Genomic DNA, 17,783 nt, shown 5'->3' with positions numbered 1-17,783 from the left:
AATTATCATTATTATTATTATGTCTATACTGCCCTGCTTTTTCTGCCCTTTCCAGGCACAGGGACGAGCAGACCTTCCTCAGTGACAGCCGCAATCACAGTGGCTCTCCGGCCCCAAACCCCCTCTCTCGCCAGACCCCTCCTCTCTGAAGGACTGGCCCCTGGCTTTGAGGGGTGAGAGGAGGGGAAAGCCTTGGAGGAGATTGTGTTTAGCGGGCCTCTCTGCCTGGCTTCCAGACACAACCTTGAGGCCGGGCCTTTGGTCCTTGATCTTCCCCAGGGTGGATTGCAGCATAGCTTGTGTTCCAAGGGGGATACCAAAGCCAACCTCCCCCACCCAAACATAAGACCTGATGAAGAGAGCAGGCCGCAGAGAGCCGGCAGAGGTGAGGGAGAAGCCAGTGCTCTGTCTCAGAGTGGGAGGAGAACTGGGTGGGGTGAGGAAAGCAACAATGAAGGGAGAGGGAGGAAGATGACTCTTGTAAGTGAAGCTAGGGGATCCCAGGGCAACAGTTTAACAGGGGCTGGGTGAAGCAGCACAACAACATCGAAGCTCTTCTTGAGGTCAGACATTTTCCCTTTCGCTAGTCTGGCTCTGCGAATCCTCTCTCTCTCTCCCTTCCCTGTGGCAAGTTGCTGCCTGAGACAGTTTTCTGTGTTTTCCCTGTGATGGAAACAGAGCAAAGGAAAATGAGTCACACTGGGGTGAAGTCAGGCAGAGCTATAGCTCCCAGGTCTCTCCCTCAGCCACCCGCCAATGTGGACGGGGCTCTCCGGTCAGAGCCGCCTTGGTTGCTGGAACTTGATGGAGCCAGGACCATGCTCCTCCCTGGCTCCCAACAAAATAAATACCTTCAGGGGATGGAAATTCTGCCTGGAGCTGCTGGGCTGGTTCAGGGAATGTACTCTCAAGAGGAGAAGCACGACAGCCTTCTCCGCAAACACCCTATGCAAAGCTACCTCCCCAGCAAATTCCCCTGCTACCAATGGGCGCTGCCTCTCCCCGGGCCACCACTTTGTTTCTAGCCACCACAAGTAAGACAATAAGGAAGAAGTACACCTGGGGAAATACCTAAGAATCCAACAGCTTGGACCTGTTTCTCTTTGAGTTTCAGTCTTCTTACCCTGGTCCCCATCATTTTCCGACATTCTTCTGCAGCAGCAACACTGACTTCACTCAGAACAGGCTGCACAAGAACCCAAGCTGCACTGCATTCTAGGTTGTCTGGAGGGCTCCTTGACTGACAGAAATCATCTGGCCTCTGGAGGAGAAGGAGGAGGATGAAAAAGATGACGAGGAGGGGAAGGAGGAAGATGAGAAGGGTGAGGAGGTGATGGAGGAAGAAAAAGAGGCAGAAATCTCTTTTTCTGAAATTGAAATCTCAGAAATCAAGGCAAGGACATTCAGATGAGGCAAGAACTGCTCCTATCCCAGCATTTCAGCCCTACAGTTTCTCGACCAGGTTCTACCAACCCCAGTCCCCAACTTGCCACATTCCAAGTCACCTCATGGTTCTTGAACACCTTCCCTTACTCCAACACTTCTGGCCTTTGGACTTGCTTTCTGTGTGACATTCTTTCGGAATGTCATTTAACTTCTCCGTACCTCAGTTTCCTCAACTGTAAAATGGGGATGCAATACCTGCTCTCTCTCCCCCTTAGACTTTGAGTTCCACGGGGCCTGGAATCATGTTTGACTATCTTGTCTCTAGTTTGGCTTTTAGTGTAGTGCTTGGAACATAGTGAAGCACTTAACAAATGCCACTATGATTAGTAGTATTATTATTACTGACATCATATCCCTCCTCAAGATCTGAGATTACAGGCCTGAACCAAGCATTCCCTAACCTTTGCTTTATCTTCTCCTTCCATACCCCAACCCTCATCAACTACCCACTTATGCATTTACCTTTATAGGTTGGGGTTTATGATGTACATATATGTGTATATAATTCTACCCCTTTTCTTACTGCTTGTAGTGTCAATTCATGTGTTAAACTGTAAACTCCTTAAGGGCAGGAAGGAAATCATTATCATCCTAGGTATTCCCCTTGTCCTCTTCCCCACCACACCCCCAACCAGGGCTTATTACATGCCTCACACTCTAGAAAAGTTCAATAAATGTTTTTGAAAATCTCCCCCTCCCCCACCTCAGTGCTGTTACCCTAAAGTCCTCTCCTCTGCTCATATCCTACAGACTGTGCCTTTTTTCTTCCTAAACAGACTTCATTTCCACCCAATCTTCCTCCCACCAATCTGACCCCAAATTTAGCACAGGTTCTTTTTGGTCACGCAGGCTCCTTTAAAAATAAGAATGCCTGGCCACCTGGTAACTGCACTTTTTTTTTCTAATGGTATTTATTAAGTGCTTACTACGTGTCAGGCACTGTACTAAGTGCTGGGGAAGATACAAGCTAATTAGGTTGGACACGGTCCCTGTCGCACATAGGACTCACAGTGTTAATTTTACAGAAGAAGGAACTGAGGCACAGAGAACATAAGTGACTTGCCCAAGGTCACACAGCAGACAAAGGGTGGAGCTGGGGTTAGAACTCGGATCCTCTGACTCCCAGACCCCTGCTCTTTCCATTAGGCCACACTGCTTCTCACTTGACCCATCGAGAGGACCAGGCTGGCTGGAGCTGGTCTTTGTGGGAAAGGGCAGGGGAGACGGAGGGGTGGGTCTCTTGCATTCCACTTTCTGTAGCCTCCTCTTTGTACCCTGGCTGGAAAATCAAAAATATTTCATCTTGTTCCATTCCTACACTCTGACATCCGGCTGTTTCCTCAACCCCATTCAGCCCTTAGCTTGCTCCTGCTTTACTCTGGAGGCAAGTGGAAATGCCAAGACTTTCTATTGTCCAACCACGATAGCATCAGACCTCCATCAGAAGCAGCCTGAGAATGGAATGCGTTCCCTGAGCCAGATTGGATTTGTCAACGGAGCACTGTGGTCATTCAGCGGGAAGGAGCCTGCCCGCTGCACAGGGCTGGTAACCCATTGAATGCCAAGAAAATCGCTCTTGTACATTTCCCAGGACCCACAGCCACATGAGCAGAATGCAGAGAAGAAAGAAACCCAGCTGAAAGACACAGAGTAGCAAGGCTAACCTCAGAAGCATCACTGGCAGGCACAAGGAGAGCTGTCAGGGGAGGCCCAGGTTTGGGCCAAACAAAAGAACTTGGCTTCCCTAAGACTACCAGAGCAAAGGTCTGGTCATTGGACTGGGTTCTAGGATGGTAACGATCACAGAAGACCACAGGTATTGGCACCTTGAGAGCTCTGGACCCCTGTAGAAGGCAGAAGATTGATGGGGAGAGAGAGAAGGGCGATGAGCCTCCAGAGCAGAGAGGACAGCAGTCAAACCACAGACAAGGGAAGGAATCCTCTAACAGGAAGGGAACTGCATGAAGTCAGGGGAAAAGTATCTGGAAAACATTCTGCCTGGGTCCCTGACCCCAAAATGAGAGTCCCTCTGCAGACACTCGTGGTTTTCTTGCCGCCGTCCTGGCTCCAAGTAGTGCCCATGTCCCATGTATTGAGGCAATTATTCATATTAATGAATATCGGTGTTCCTCCGAACACACATCTCACAGATGGTCTCCCAAGAAACTAAGAATCCCTGTAGCCCTTTTTTCTTTTTTCTGGTTCCAGCTCTCTCTCTAGCTTTTTTGTCCCGGTTCTCAAAGGTTGCCAATGCCAGTACCAGGCTGGCAACATCGTTCTTTCTGGCTGAGTCCAGGATCCATTTTCTCTCTTTGAAGTTTCAAAAGATCCTGTTGTTGTATCTTCAGAATGGAAAGTTGTGGGGAGATCCATCCTCAGCTCTGACGATGGAATGGCTGGTACGGATTCGGGGGAAACTGAGTCAGCCCAACTACCTTTGAGAATAGCAAGACACTAAACATGACACATTTCTAAATTAAAAAAACCAAAACTAGAATGAGCCCTCACTGAGTTTCAGTAGCAGCAGTATTTTCTGTTCACCTACTGGGGTCAGAGCAGTGTGCCAGATACTTGGAAAACTCTCAAGAAATTTACCATCAATTACATTTATTGAGTGCTTATTGTGTGCAGGGCACTGTACTAAGCACTTGGGAGAGTACAATATAAGAGAGTTGGTAGACACGTTCTCTGTCCACAACGAGCTCACAGTCTAGACGGGGCGACAGACATTGCTATAAATAAATAAATTACAGATAGGTACATAAGTGCTGTGGGGAGTTGGACAGACCCGGGTGATCAGAAAGAACTGCCTACGAGATGGAGAGAAAGGAAGAGGGGAGGGTGAGGAGTGATAGGATTTAGAACGCAAGTTTCTCAATCTCCGCCCACCAGCCATTTATGCATCGCCTTACTGGCTGTGGCTCTGAGCATTTCTTCATTTACTTGGAGCTCTAGCAGTTTAGGGATGAGCCCAGTTGGGCACTGGCACTCTGGGATTTTCCCAGTTTCCCAAAAGGCCAGTCCAGTCCCAGAAGCAGTCGATATCAACAGATGAGTATGCAACAGTGAAGGGAAAGGCATGGATATAAATGAGGCACATGGAAATGAATAAAACCGAAGAACACAAGAATGCTAAGGTGGCTGATGGCAGGTCTAGGAAGGGTAATCAGAGAATGTTACTGGGAAAAAGTGACTTCCTAGAAGGGCTTTGGAAGAGGGAAGAGAATTGGTTTGGGAAAACTGAGCTAAGTGGGAGGGCATTCTGCACGGGGAAAGAGCACAACTATAATGGTGTCATTAGCCATCTATGAATTCTAGGATCCAATTTTCAAAGGACCTCCAAAGGGGCTTTAATTTGATATTTGGATTTTCTTGGAGTCCCTTCTAATCTTGACTCTCCTGAAATTACTTATGTTGCTTTGTGGGGTGTTTGAGAACCCAATTCAGCCCACTCTGCAAGGAGAGTTAATGATTTTACTTGCCTCTAATCCTTAGCCAACAAAACTGTCAGGAGCCAGCTGATCATTCTGAACAAGTGAGAGCTTAATTTGTCCCTTCCGGTATTAACTAGCCTAACCCCAAGCCAGGTTTTATTTAAGCATTCCTAAGAAAATAGCCACGCTTCTTTAGCACAAACCACCCAAAGATCTCAAAGCTCTGCACAAACATCAACTAAACCTTGACATTCTCTGGATCATATTGTTCTCCAGAGAGGCAGTCTGGGGTTAAGTCCAAGAAAAATTGGATTCCAGGAGAGAATCTATGAACAGAGGGCCCCAATTCCATATTAAAAATTAGACCCGTGATCTGCACATCTGAGAGCTCAAATGTAGTTTCTTCTCCTGCATAGAAATTGCTTGAAGTAACTAGGCAATTTGGGAAAATAGGTACTGTAATATCAAATTCAACTGGAGGATTGAAACCTCAGAATTCAGACTAAGGCAATAGAGGTGAAAATTGGAGTAAATAAATGAAGAACCAAAAAAACCCAGATAAGTGCATGAGGAGGTCGATGGGATGGTGTGACAGAAGGAGGGAAGATCCATCAGGGAACGCCTCCTGGAAGAGGTGGCTTTTTCAGGGACAACTCCAGTGCAGAATGGAAAGAATAATTTTTTTAAAAATGGGATTTGTAACAACTAAGGCCATTTTAATGGGTGGCAAAATCAGAAAGGTGAGAGATTTGTCAGGGAATGCCTCTTGGAGGAAGTGATTTTTTAAAGGGGATCTTGAAGGTGCAGAGTGATATGATTTGGGGCATTTATGGGTAAAGGGAGTATCGTGCATCGGGAAGAGCATGCCCTTTCCCTGCCTTACAAATCTATCCCCACTACCATCACCACCAAAGACAAAAAAAGTCTGCATAGTGAACCCACAATTAAACGATTATGATCCTTTTTTGTACTGACACATTGACAAACCTTAATGTCCTTTACTTTTTTTTTAGTGGCATTTGTTAAGCTCTTACAATGAGTCAAGCACTCTGCTAAGTGCTGGGGTAGATGCAAATTAGGCTGGATACAGTCCTTTTTCCACATGGGGCTCAGTGAAAACAGGAGGGAGAATGCATATTGAATCCTCATTTTGCAGTTGAGAATACTAAAGCAAAGAGAGCTAAGTGACTTGCCCAAAGTCACCTAGTAGGCAAGTAGCAAGGCTGGGATTAGAACCCAGGTCCTCTGGCTCATAGGCCCATTCTTCATCCACTGGGCCATCCTGCTTTTCACTTGGTGGCTTTTTTACTTGGCTCTGAATCCTTAATGTTCAAGATCCTCAGTCTCTTCATCACAGTTGAGATCATTATGAGACGTGTATCCCTAAAAGGATGAAAGAAAATACCTGAGGCTTCTCAATATGCTTTGTGTTCTAGACAAACCTCAAAAACACTTGCAATATTATCTGTGTCACTCTCAAAATCGTTCCATTCAAATTTGGAGCAAAGAGTTGGTCAGTGACTTGTTTCCAGGGGAAAAAATATCAAAGCGATTCTGCTTTGGGAAGTCGTCTAACCAGTGAGTGGTGGGTGGGGGAATGGAAAAGGCCACAGAAAATGTTGAAGTATCACCACACTGATTTTGTGGCTAATTTGGGGAAGTAAGGCAAAGCTGCCCTGGCCCTGGGAGAGAGGTTCAGCACCCAAACCAGCAAGATCTAGTTTCAGAGAAACCTACTTTCCTACATTTAAGGAAATAGCTATTTATTCCCTGATTTTACCACAGAATCCCCACGGGGCCGAGGTTTGGACCCAGTGAATGGATGGGGTAGGACCACAGCCCAGCTTGGCCGTCATCCCTGACCACTCGGCCTTTGACCTCTGACCAGGAGTGGGGCTCTGTCAGAGTCAATTTCTGAGGAGATGACCGCTAGCTAATGGAACTGGCAAAAGAAAAAGGGAGAGAAACACTTCCTGAGCTGTTCAGCAGCCCTGCTGCCAAAGCAGCAACAGAGAGGTTACCAGGTCACTTTATTTCTGCTGCCTCTTACTTTAAGGAGAATGGATCCCCAAAGGCTGAGAGAGAATAGGGCAGGAGCTAAATTTAATACTGTGAGCGGCCACTGCTCCATTTTCCCTCATGCTATTGACACGGCCACACAAATATACTGGAAAGATTTTGGTCCCCACTATGTTGGGTCCTTTTCTCCTGTATATTTTGGGGGCGGAGATAGGAGGCAAGGGGTGACATTGCTATCCTGACAAAAAATTGACATTTCCCAGACAATTCAACGTTCTATTTTCTCTTTGTCTTTTCGCGTTCTCTTCCATCCTCCAAAGAAAAGACCTTCTAGAGGTCCTCTCTGCTGGAGATGGGCTGAGTTTGTATGGATCGAAACAGGTAGCAGCCTCGCTGAGAAGCAGCGTGGCTTGGAGGATAGAGCATGGGCCTAGGAGTCAGAGTGAGTTCTAATCCCAGCTCCGCCACATGTCTGCTGTGTGACCCTGGGGGAGTCACTTAACTTCTTTAGGCCTCAGTTACCTTCTTTTTAAAATGGGGGTTAAGGGTGTGAGCCCATGTGGGACAGGGACTGTGTCCAATCTGATTAACTTGAATCTACCCCAGTATTTAGAATAGTGCTTGGCACACAGTAAGTGCTTAACAAGTACCATAATTATTATTGTTATTATTAGGTTGCTGGGTCCAGGGCTTAATTAGCCCAAGACGTGCTAAGGTCCGATCCCAGGACCCCAGCTTCAAGACCAGAAGGAGCAGTGCAGAGGGAATATATCCTCCAGTCTGGTCCCAGGAACAAGTCGCCAGCATCTTTCTAATTTCAGAGGACCTCACTAACCTCCTTTCCCTCCCATTCCTATCCCCAGTTCCACCACACCCAAGGGATGGCCTGGAGAATCCTACCTGAAATTACAGACTGGTCATCTCTTCCGTGACCAGTCAAGTCCTGCTCTGGATTAGAACCAAAAGGGTGAGGTGCTATTTGCTGTGGAATTTGCTTCTCTGGATTACACAAATCTGGGTTAGGCTCCTAAGGGCCTCATAGAAAGAGCACAAGCCTGGAAGTCTGAGGACCTGAGTTCTAATCCCAGACTCCACCGTTTCTCTGCTGTGTGACCATTGGCAAGTCACTTATATTCTCTATGTGTCAGTATTCTCCTCTGGAAAATGGAGATTAAATCCCCCTCGCTTCTACTTAGACCATAACCCCCACGTCGACAGGGACTGTGTCCAACCGGATTATCTAGTATTACCTCATGGTTTAGTACAGTGCTTGGCACATACTGAGTGCTTTACAAATACCATAATAATAATAATAATTATTATTATGGGATCTTCTTGGTCTTCAGATTCCAAACCCGTGGGGCTGAGTCAGACTAACCCAAGGATAAATTCAATTAGGTGTGAAGAGGGTCAGGTAGCTGCTCTCTCTCTCGTTTGCCATTGCTGGGCTAAGCAATATATGGGAGGGAAAAGAGAAGAGAAAACCTAGATGTTTACAAGTCCTTTCTTGTTTAGTTTCATCTCTGGCTGAAGGTAAGTATTACCATTTCTTTCTGCCCTCCGTTTTGGTCTTTTTGGTCTTCTTCTCCATCTCATTCACTGGCTCCTCTTCTACTTATCTTCTAACTGTGGGTATCCCACCGGACTGTGGTTCTCCTATCAATCAATCAATAAACGGTACTTATTGAGCACCTAATGTGTGTAGAGCACTGTATTAAGCATTTGGGTACATACAAGATAATCAGGTTGGACACAGTCCCTGTCCCACATAGGGCTCACAGTCTTCATCCCCATTTAAAGATGAGGTGAACTGAGGCACAGAGAAGTTAAGCGACTTTTCCGAGGTCACAAAGCAGACAAATGGCAGAGCTGGGATTAGAACCCAGATTCTCTGACGCCCAGTCCTCAAGGAGTTTACTCCCCAAATGAGGTGTTCATTAGTTAATGCTAACCTCAAAGGATGTTAAATCTACTTGGACTGTTCATGATGTTTACCTGTTATGAACTGGATTGTATTTTAGTTCAATTTAGTATGACAATTAATAAGTCTTATCGAGTGCTTTCTGGAATTCCATGAGAATTTTTTAGAGGATCTCTTGAGGGCATTATACATCTAAGCTATTTCTGCAGCCTAAACTCAAAGTCACAGATAATAAATACAGCAAAAGACAGTGAGAGCTTGCTGCCTTATGGGTTAAAAGATAGCATCGATGGTGAGATTTGACACTGTGCGTGCATTTCTGTATTGTGTGTGCACTAAAAAGCACAGTAGCCTCTTCCAAGGTGAATTCATAAAAGTGTAGGAGGGTATATTTTCTAGCTCCTTTCTCAAAGGGAGTGAGCTGCATCTCCCTAAATAGGATTACCCAGGCATGCATGTTTGAAATGTTACTCCAGTAGCGATAATGGATGAAGAGCTATCCTCATCCCTAACTCGTCCCCAACCTTCAACATCCACTTTCTCAGCCTTTTCGCTATCTCTCAAGAGATCATCCATTTGCTTTCAAAATCTACCCCCTCTACCTGTGCCTCCAACCCCATCACCTTCTAAAAATATTTGCACCCACGCCTCTTCCCTACCTGACAGACATCTCTAACCACTTTCTCTGATGGCTCCTCTCTTCACACATGCCCACGTGACCCCTATCCTCACCCTCTCATGACAGTTGACACCACCACACCAACCTTCTCATTTCTCAAGCCCGCAATCTCATAATTGTCCCCAACTTTCTCACCCCATCCCCATATATGGCTCGCCACCAAGTCCAATCTGTTTTTCCTCCACGATATTTCCAGGATTTACCCCTTCCTCTCCATCCATGTGGCAGGCTGGTCCAGGCGCATGTCCTATCCTGGCTAGTCAATGCTTCTGCCTCCTCACTGATCTCTCCATCTCCAGGCTCTCCTCTCTCCCCAGTCTATTCCTCACTCTGCTGCAAGGATTCATTTTCTTAAATAATGCTGTGCATATGCTTTTTCATTCTTCAAATATCTCCAGCAGTAGCTCATTTTTCTCCACAAACAGACTCTTCTGACCATCAGCTTTAGCTAATCAACTCTCTACTTCCTATATCCACTCTTCACCCAATAGACCCCAGCTTCTATTCTTTGTGCCTCTCAAGATAACCTATTCACTCTGCCTCCATCTCTCCCACTGCTGACTTCTTGCTTCCCCCTGCCTGGATCAGTTCACAGCCTGCCCCATCTTCAAAGCCTCCTGAAATTACATCTCCCCTGGGAGGGCACCCCCCATTAATTCCTAGTCTCATTTTTTATCACCCCCAACAACCACTTCATCATTTAGTCTCAAATTCCCAAAGGACTCAAATTCACCTTACACATCCCATTTCTTCCCCGTAACTGTAATGCATTTCAGTGTCTGTCATCCCTGCTAGATTGTAAATTCCTTGGGGGGCAGAGATAGTGTCTACTAATTCTATTGTACTCTTCCGAGCGCTTAGTACAATGCTCTGTATTCACTCAGTAGTATTTATTGAGCGCTTACTATGTGCAGAGCACTGTACTAAGCACTTGGAATGTACAGTTTGGCAACAGAGACAATCCCTGCAGTAGGTGCACAGTAGTAGGGAAGCAGTGTAACCTAGTAGAAAGAGCCCGGGTCTGGGAGTCAGAGGACTCGGGTTCTAATCTTTACCTGCTGTATGACCTTGGTCAAGTCACGACTTCTCTGTCCCTCAGTTCCCTCAGCCGCATAATGGAGAACTGTTCTCCCCCCTGCTTAATATTAATAATTATCATTATGGTATTTGTTAAGCGCTATGTGCCAGGCACTGTTCTAAGCGTTAGGGTAGATAGATACAAGGTAATCAGGTTGTCCCACGTGAGGCTCACAGTTTTAATCCCCATTTTGCAGATGAGGTCACTGAGGCACAGAGAACTTAAGTGACTTGCCCCAGATCACACCGCAGACATGTAGCGGAGCTGGGATTAGAACCCACGTCCTCTGATTCCCAAGCCCGGGTTCTTGCCACTAAGCTACACTAGTTACTCGGTGAGCTCCAGTTGGGACTTGATTATCCTGTATGCACCCTAGCACTTAATAGAGTGCTTATTACTCAAGACTGTCAGCTCGTTATGGGTAAGGTTCGTGCCTGCTAATTATGTTGTATCGTACTCTCCCGAGTGCTTAGTACAGTGCTCTGTGCATAGTAAGTGCTCAATAAATACCACTGATTGACTGATCGATTTCAGCGCTTGGCACATGTAGTAAGCCCTTAACAAATACTGCAATTATTATTAAGAGAAGCAGCGTGACTTAGAGGCAAGAGCCCAGGTTTGGGAGTCAGATGACGTGGGTTCTAATCCTGGTTCCGCCACCTGTCTGCTGGGTGACCTTGGACAAGCTATTTAACTTCTCTGTGCCCTGTGCCTCAGTGACGTCATCTGTAAAATGGGGATTAAGACCGTGAGCCCCACATGGGACAACCTGAAGCAGCATGGCTCAGTGGAAAGAGCACGGGCTTGGGAGTCAGAGGTCATGGTTCGAATCCCGGCTCTGCCATTTGTCAGCTGTGTGACTGTGGGCAAGTCACTTCACTTCTCTGTGCCTCAGTTCCCTCATCTGTAAAATGGGGATGAAGACTGTGAGACTCATGTGGGACAACCTGATGACCCTCTATCTCCCCCAGCGCTTAGAACAGTGCTCTGCACATAGTAAGCGCTTAACAAATACCAATATTATTATTATTGTAATGATGATGATTTGTTAGAGCTTACTGTGTACCAAGCCCTGTTCTAAGCGCTGGGGGAGATACAAGCTAATCATGTCATTTTACAGATGAGGTAACTGAGGCCCAGAGAAGTGAAGTGACTTACCCACCGTCACCCAGCTGACAAGGGGCAGAGTCGGGATTCGAACCCATGACCTCTGACTCCCAAGCCTTGGTTCTTTCCTCTGAGCCACGCTGGGAAGACAGACGGTAAAAGAAAATAACTCGAAAAGCCCAAAACAGAACAATTATTTTAAAAAATCAATAATTCAAAGACGGTAGCGTAGCCGGCATTTAGACCCGAAGGCTTCAAGGCCTAACCAGGCGCGCCCCCGGCGCGCCCCCGCAGCCGCCGTCGGGAGCGCGCCTTCCGCGAGTCGCGGCTCCGGGCGGCAGAGGCTGCCCCGCCAGATGCCTGCTCCGTCCCGGCCGCCCTCCCGGCCGCCCCGAGAGTCCATCCGAGGGCCAGAGCATCTCGGTGAAGGCGCTCCGACGCCATCTCTGGGCCTCGGCATCAGTCGCCTCGATCTCTGACAAGTCGAGGCTGCAGGCACCTGCTTAGCCAGCCCGGCGCGGGGTCCTTCCGCCCTCATCCCCGAGCGCTCAACTCCCGTCCGCCATAGCGGAAGCCCCCTTTGATTGACAGCCCGGCGGCTACCGGAAGTCGCTCGGGGGCCCGCCCCCAGGGCCGGGCCGAAGCCAATAAAAATCGAGAGAGGGGCGAGGGGCGAGGGTAGGCCGCGGCCGTTAGGTGAGGGGGAAGTCGCCGTTAGTTCTGTGACGGTGGCGGAGCCTCGGGTCGGGCGCCGAGGCTTATGTGTCGAAGCCGGGAGGGGGGGCCTCAGGGCGGGGGGAGTGGTTCCGGAGCGCATGCGCGGGATCCTAACCGCCCGAACGGCCTCGCGGCGCATGCGCGCCCTGGGAGCAACGGCCGTTCCCGGCGCCTGCGCAGTGGGGAGGCGGCCGCCGACGGGACCGGCCGGGGGGCTCCGGAGTGGCGGCCCGTGACGTAGGAAGGAAGGAGTCCTTTAAAGTGCCGAGGAGGCGGAGGGCGGCCCCGCTCCGCCGCCGTCCCGGGCCGCCGCCCCCCGGGGGATGAGGAGGCGGACGAGACCCGGGTGATGCGCCCCTGCGGCCCGCGGGGGACCTTAAAGGAGGTCGCGGGAGGAGGAGGAGGAGGAGGCCCCGCCGCGTCGGCGGGACGGGCTTAAGCGCCATCGGAGGGCCGAGGACGGGCTTGGGCGTGGACCGGCCGGCGGCGGAGGAGGAGGAGGAGGGGGCGACGCAGGGGGTCGGGGAAGGAGCCCCCTCCCCCCCCACCCGGGGGCTGCAGGAAGGAAGGAGGGGCCTCTATGGAGGGCTGAGCCCGCCGGGCCCCTCGTGGCTCCCCCAGCCAAGGGGCAGGCCATGAGCAGGAGCGAGGACCGGCCGGCCGCTCAGTGAGGACAGGGGGCCGGGGGGGCCCCGCCATGGCCGCCGCCGCCGCCGGCTACACGGACCTGCGGCAGAAGCTCAAGTCGATGACTTCGCGGGACAACGCCAAGGCGGGCGCGGCCGGAGAGCCCTTCGCCCCCGCGCCCAAGCGCAAGTACCCGGAGGACGAGGAGCCGGCCGACGCCAAGGAGCCGCCGCCGTCGTCGCCGCCGCCCCTGCAGCCGCCCCTGCCGCCGCAGCAGCAGCAGCAGCAGCAACCGCCGCCGGTCCCGCCGGTCCCGCCGCCGCCCCCCCCGGCGGCCCAGCCCCCGGCTCCGCCCCCGGCGCAGCCCCAGAAGGAGGAGGAGGCCCGCAGGGTGAAGAGCGGCATCCGGCAGCTCCGCCTCTTCGGCCCGGACGAGTGCGCCAAGATCGAGGCCCGCATCGACGAGGTGGTGTCCCGGGCCGAGAAGGGGCTCTACAACGAGCACACGGTGGACCGGGCGCCGCTGCGCAACAAGTACTTCTTCGGGGAGGGCTACACCTACGGGGCCCAGCTGCAGAAGCGCGGCCCCGGCCAGGAGCGCCTCTACCCGCCCGGGGACGTGGACGAGATCCCCCCGTGGGTGCACCAGCTGGTCATCCAGAAGCTGGTGGAGCACCGGGTCATCCCCGAGGGCTTCGTCAACAGCGCCGTCATCAACGACTACCAGCCCGGCGGCTGCATCGTCTCGCACGTCGACCCCATCCACATCTTCGAGCGGCCCATCGTGTCCGTGTCCTTCTTCAGCGACTCGGCCCTCTGCTTCGGCTGCAAGTTCCAGTTCAAGCCCATCAGGGTGTCGGAGCCGGTGCTCTTCCTGCCCGTGCGGAGGGGCAGCGTCACCGTGCTCAGGTAAATGCGGGGTGGAGGGGGATGGAGGGGAGGAGGGGGATGGCTTCCATCTCCCCCTCCCCGTCCCATCCCCACGGCCGCCGGCGTCCCCGCCGACCCCCGACCACCTCCCTTCCACCCCGGACGGCCGCACCCCAGCAGGACGGATCCCGGCTGGTCTCCCGGAAGCCAGGCCACCCATCTTTAGACGGGGCCTTCTCTCCTCCCCTCCTCCTCTTCCCTCCGTCCCGTTGGAGGCGGCCGGTCGGACGAGGTGAGGGTAGCGGGGCCGCAGGATCCAACCGAAATCCTCTCGAACTCAGCCCCGAGATCCCGTGAGGCGTCGTAGGAAGGTGTTAACCCGGCCGTCCCGGCCAGACTACGGGGTGGGTGATTCCAGTGCCCTCCAACTTTTCCCGGGCTGCTGGAGTCACCTCAGCATCCTGTCGGGGACCTTTTAGAGAGCTGTCACATTCGGCGCTGATTTAGCTGCTTTTCGGCTTCCTTTTTTTTGTTAGATGGATCTATGTGGCCTAGCGGTACTTCAGGTCTGTGGATATCTTGAGGTCCGTTCCCCCCCCCCCGCCTTTTTTTTAAATGCACCAAATAACTTCTCCACAGTTCTTAACAGTTCAAATACCGCAAGTCAGGATAGAGTGACTTAGGCCCATATATGTATGTGTGTGTATATATATGTATATGTGTGCGTGTGTGTTCTAAGAACCTGCCTTGGGAATTTTAGCATAATTTGAGATTAGAAGAATGATTTACGCCCCCTGAGAGGCGGGGGGAGAGGGGTCCCAAATGCTGGAATTTGGGTTCCTACTGCAGAAAGCACGTAGTCCTAAAGCCAAAGGGGATACTACCCTTGGTTTTCATCTAAGACAGCTCCGGTGGGAGTGGTTTTCCTTGTTCTTCTGAAAAAGCATCCCGGCAAGGGTTTGGGATTCCGTTCAACTATTTTAGATCCACATGTTTTGGATGTGGTACGACTGCATAACCAGAACTGGAATCTACTTGTTTAATGCAGGTTTAAGATTGATTTCTAGTAAACAACAGACTTTAAATAGAGTCGGTGGAAAAGCAGCCTGGTGTAGGGGATAGAGCAGGAGCCTGGGACTCAGGGCATGGGTTCATTCATTCATTCAATAGTATTTATTGAGCGCTTACTATGTGCAGAGCACTGTACTAAGCGCTTGTTCCACTCCCTACTCCACCACTTGTCTGCTGTGTAACATGGGGATGTCATTTAACCTCTCTGTGCCTCAGCTACATCATCTGTTAAAAATGGGGATTAAGTGTGAACCCAATGTGGGACAGGGACTGTGTCCAACCTGATTAACTTGTATTTGCCCCAGTCCTTAGAACAGTACTTGGCACATCATAATTGCTTCAAAGTACCCTTATTTTTTTATTATCATTTATCATTATTATTATTACTAGTCTGAAGGCCACGTCCCCCAGGTGTTCTGCTGAAGAGGGGAAATTGGTTGCTTATTTAGGATCCGGTTTGCTCAACCTAATAGAGGTAGTTAGAACTGCCTGGTAGGTTCAACCGCCTTTATTTGAGGGAGTCACTAGGTTCAGCTGAGTCAGTAAAGGGCTCCCTAACTGCCGGACACCAGAAGTCACTGACACAGTTTCACCAGGGAGGGAAAGCTCAGAAAGACTTTCCCTCTTGCTATGCCCAGTCATCCAGTCTAGATTATAGTATGACAGTTTGTTGTTGTTGTTGCTTTTTTTTATGGTACTTGTTAAGTGCTTACTCTGCACCGGGCACTGTAGTACGTGCAGGGGTAGATACAAATTTATGAGGTGGGACACGGTCCCTGGCCCACTTGGGGCTCAGTCTTAATCCCCATTTTACAGATGAGGTGACTGAGGTACAGAGAAGTGAAGTCACTTGCCCAAGGTCAGCCAGCGGGCAGGTATCAGAATGGAGATTACAAGCCAGGTCCTCTGACTGTCGGGCCCATGCTCCATCCACTAAGTCACCTGCCTCCTGTTTTCCTGACAGTTGGACTAAGGGGCCGGGTGAGTTTGTAATGCAAATGCTGCTCGGCACCTCCCCTGAGCTCAAGGAAAACCATAGTGGACACCACAACAAACTTGTGGTACTTTTCCAGTGCTTACTTTGTGTCAGTCGCTATTCTAAGCACTGGGGTAGATCCAGGTTTATCAGGTTGCACTCAGTCCCCCTCCCCTGTGGCGCTCACAATCCAAAGTGGAGGGAGAAGGATTTTATCCCCAGTTTGCGGGTGAGGCGACTGAGGCACAGAGCTGTTAAGTGACTTGCCCAAGGTCACGCAGCAAACAAGTAGCAAAGCCCCAGTTGCAACATCATCAGGCGTCAATATACACTACAGTAAGGAGCCCAGATAACATTCTGGGCCAGAACTCGGGTGTGGATTTCCAGATTTCTGTCCAAAGGCCACAGGCCTCTTCTTAACTGGTATGATCCTGCCTCTTTCTAACTGGTGTGATGCAGTCTCTCCACTTGAACTGGGCCCATGTTGCAGTTGGGGGAAACTAAATGTTTCCCAAAAGCCTCCCGAAAATTCTAGATGCTGCTGAAAATGTGTGGAATATTTTTAAATATTGCCTCGGGTCAGATCTCGATCCTGCCACCTCACTGAGTCAGCAGTTGGAATTAAGCATTTGAAACTGGTAGGGAAAGCGAGGATAGAAATGGGACGCAAAACCTCGTAGTTGCGCGTCTCTAGTAAACATTGCCAGATTTTGCGTAAGTGAACGTATCAAGGAGTTTTGTGGTTAATAGCTATCAGCAACTCTTGGTTTCTGCATATTATGGGGAGGATAGTGTGCGTTTCCCTACCAGGCAGTCGCTTAGTTTTATTTTTAAAGGTTTCTTATAACCTGCACCCTTGCTCACTTCTCAAGCCAATTTGAGATGGCCCTGTGAATGTGCAGCCACTTACTCATTTAGCCCCCGTAAGTCTGCCTCCATCTCTTCTCTCCTTTCTTCATCTCTGCAAATGTTAGCCATTAGGAAGGAGAGGGTCAACTTATTTAACTCTCCATTTCCCTGAGGAATTGAATTACTTTCCCCTCTCATATCAGCTTAGAATCCTCTTCCCACTAAGATTGATAGCTCCCTTGGTCTGAATGTGACAGATCATTGTGAAGAAACCATACTCTGTATTTACTAATGTAATTAATTGCCCCGTGCTGTTCTCCTCTATCACAACTAAATTCCCCTGCCGTCACTGTGCGTGCGTCCAGAGGCTTTGGCATTGGCTGCATCTCTTTAAAAGGGAAAAAGTGATCCATTCATAAAATAGCCCAGCTGGGTCATCAGCACTGGGGATTGGAGAATGAGAAGCAGAAGTCATATTTACAAATATTGGCCTTTTGGCAAGATGGTTTCTTAAACCTGTGCAGACCCCTTCAGGGCCAGGAGCTGATTACAGACCGCTGACGGAAAGCAAAATTTAGCATTTGTCTTAAAATAGTTCAGAAAGTAGGACAGATGGCTCATGTGCTTGGAAGACTCGAGCGTGGACGCCACTGAAAACAACAGACGAAGTGATAGCACTTTAGAGCAGGAGCATCCAAAGAGAACCTCGGCTGTGCCTCCAGCCGGAACCCATTTCTGGGTTTTGGGTGTTTGTTTTTTCTTTCCCCTCCTCCCCCCCCCCCCCCCCAACCTAATGGTTTCTGATTTCTAAAGGAATAAATGGAAGACAAAAGAAGCCGGCAGATGTATTGCCTACCCTTTGAGGAAGCTTTGAATATGCAGAGTATAAATATTATATAAAAGTTTCTGGGCCATCCATTTTAGGCTGAGTGGTTGTATAACTGTCATTGAGAGATTTCCAGCTCTGTATTTGCCTGATCCCCTTCTCA

The 17,783-nt window shown here is 49.8% G+C and overlaps 1 protein-coding gene and 1 long non-coding RNA gene across 2 annotated transcripts in view; one reads left to right on the top strand and one right to left on the bottom strand.

Annotated features, from left to right (window-relative positions):
• Window positions 1–6,094: 6,094 nt before the first annotated feature.
• On the bottom strand, window positions 6,095–13,305 carry LOC114809255. Its single transcript, XR_003757029.2, has 3 exons — window positions 13,129–13,305; window positions 8,444–8,555; window positions 6,095–6,263 (listed from the first exon to the last, which is right to left on the bottom strand). It is a non-coding gene; the product is annotated as an uncharacterized LOC114809255 (long non-coding RNA).
• Window positions 12,580–17,783, top strand: part of ALKBH5 (alkB homolog 5, RNA demethylase) — a 24,555-nt gene continuing 19,351 nt past the window's right edge. The window contains 3 exon segments of the mRNA XM_029058773.2: window positions 12,580–13,177; window positions 13,252–13,318; window positions 13,320–13,937. Of these exon segments, the coding sequence (XP_028914606.1) occupies window positions 13,099–13,177; window positions 13,252–13,318; window positions 13,320–13,937 (764 nt within the window). The 5' untranslated portion in view covers window positions 12,580–13,098.

Source organism: Ornithorhynchus anatinus, chromosome 2 (assembly GCF_004115215.2).
Source record: "Ornithorhynchus anatinus isolate Pmale09 chromosome 2, mOrnAna1.pri.v4, whole genome shotgun sequence".
In the NCBI taxonomy this organism is placed as follows: Eukaryota; Metazoa; Chordata; class Mammalia; order Monotremata; family Ornithorhynchidae; genus Ornithorhynchus; species Ornithorhynchus anatinus.
This window is presented reverse-complemented; position numbering and strand designations above follow the sequence as displayed.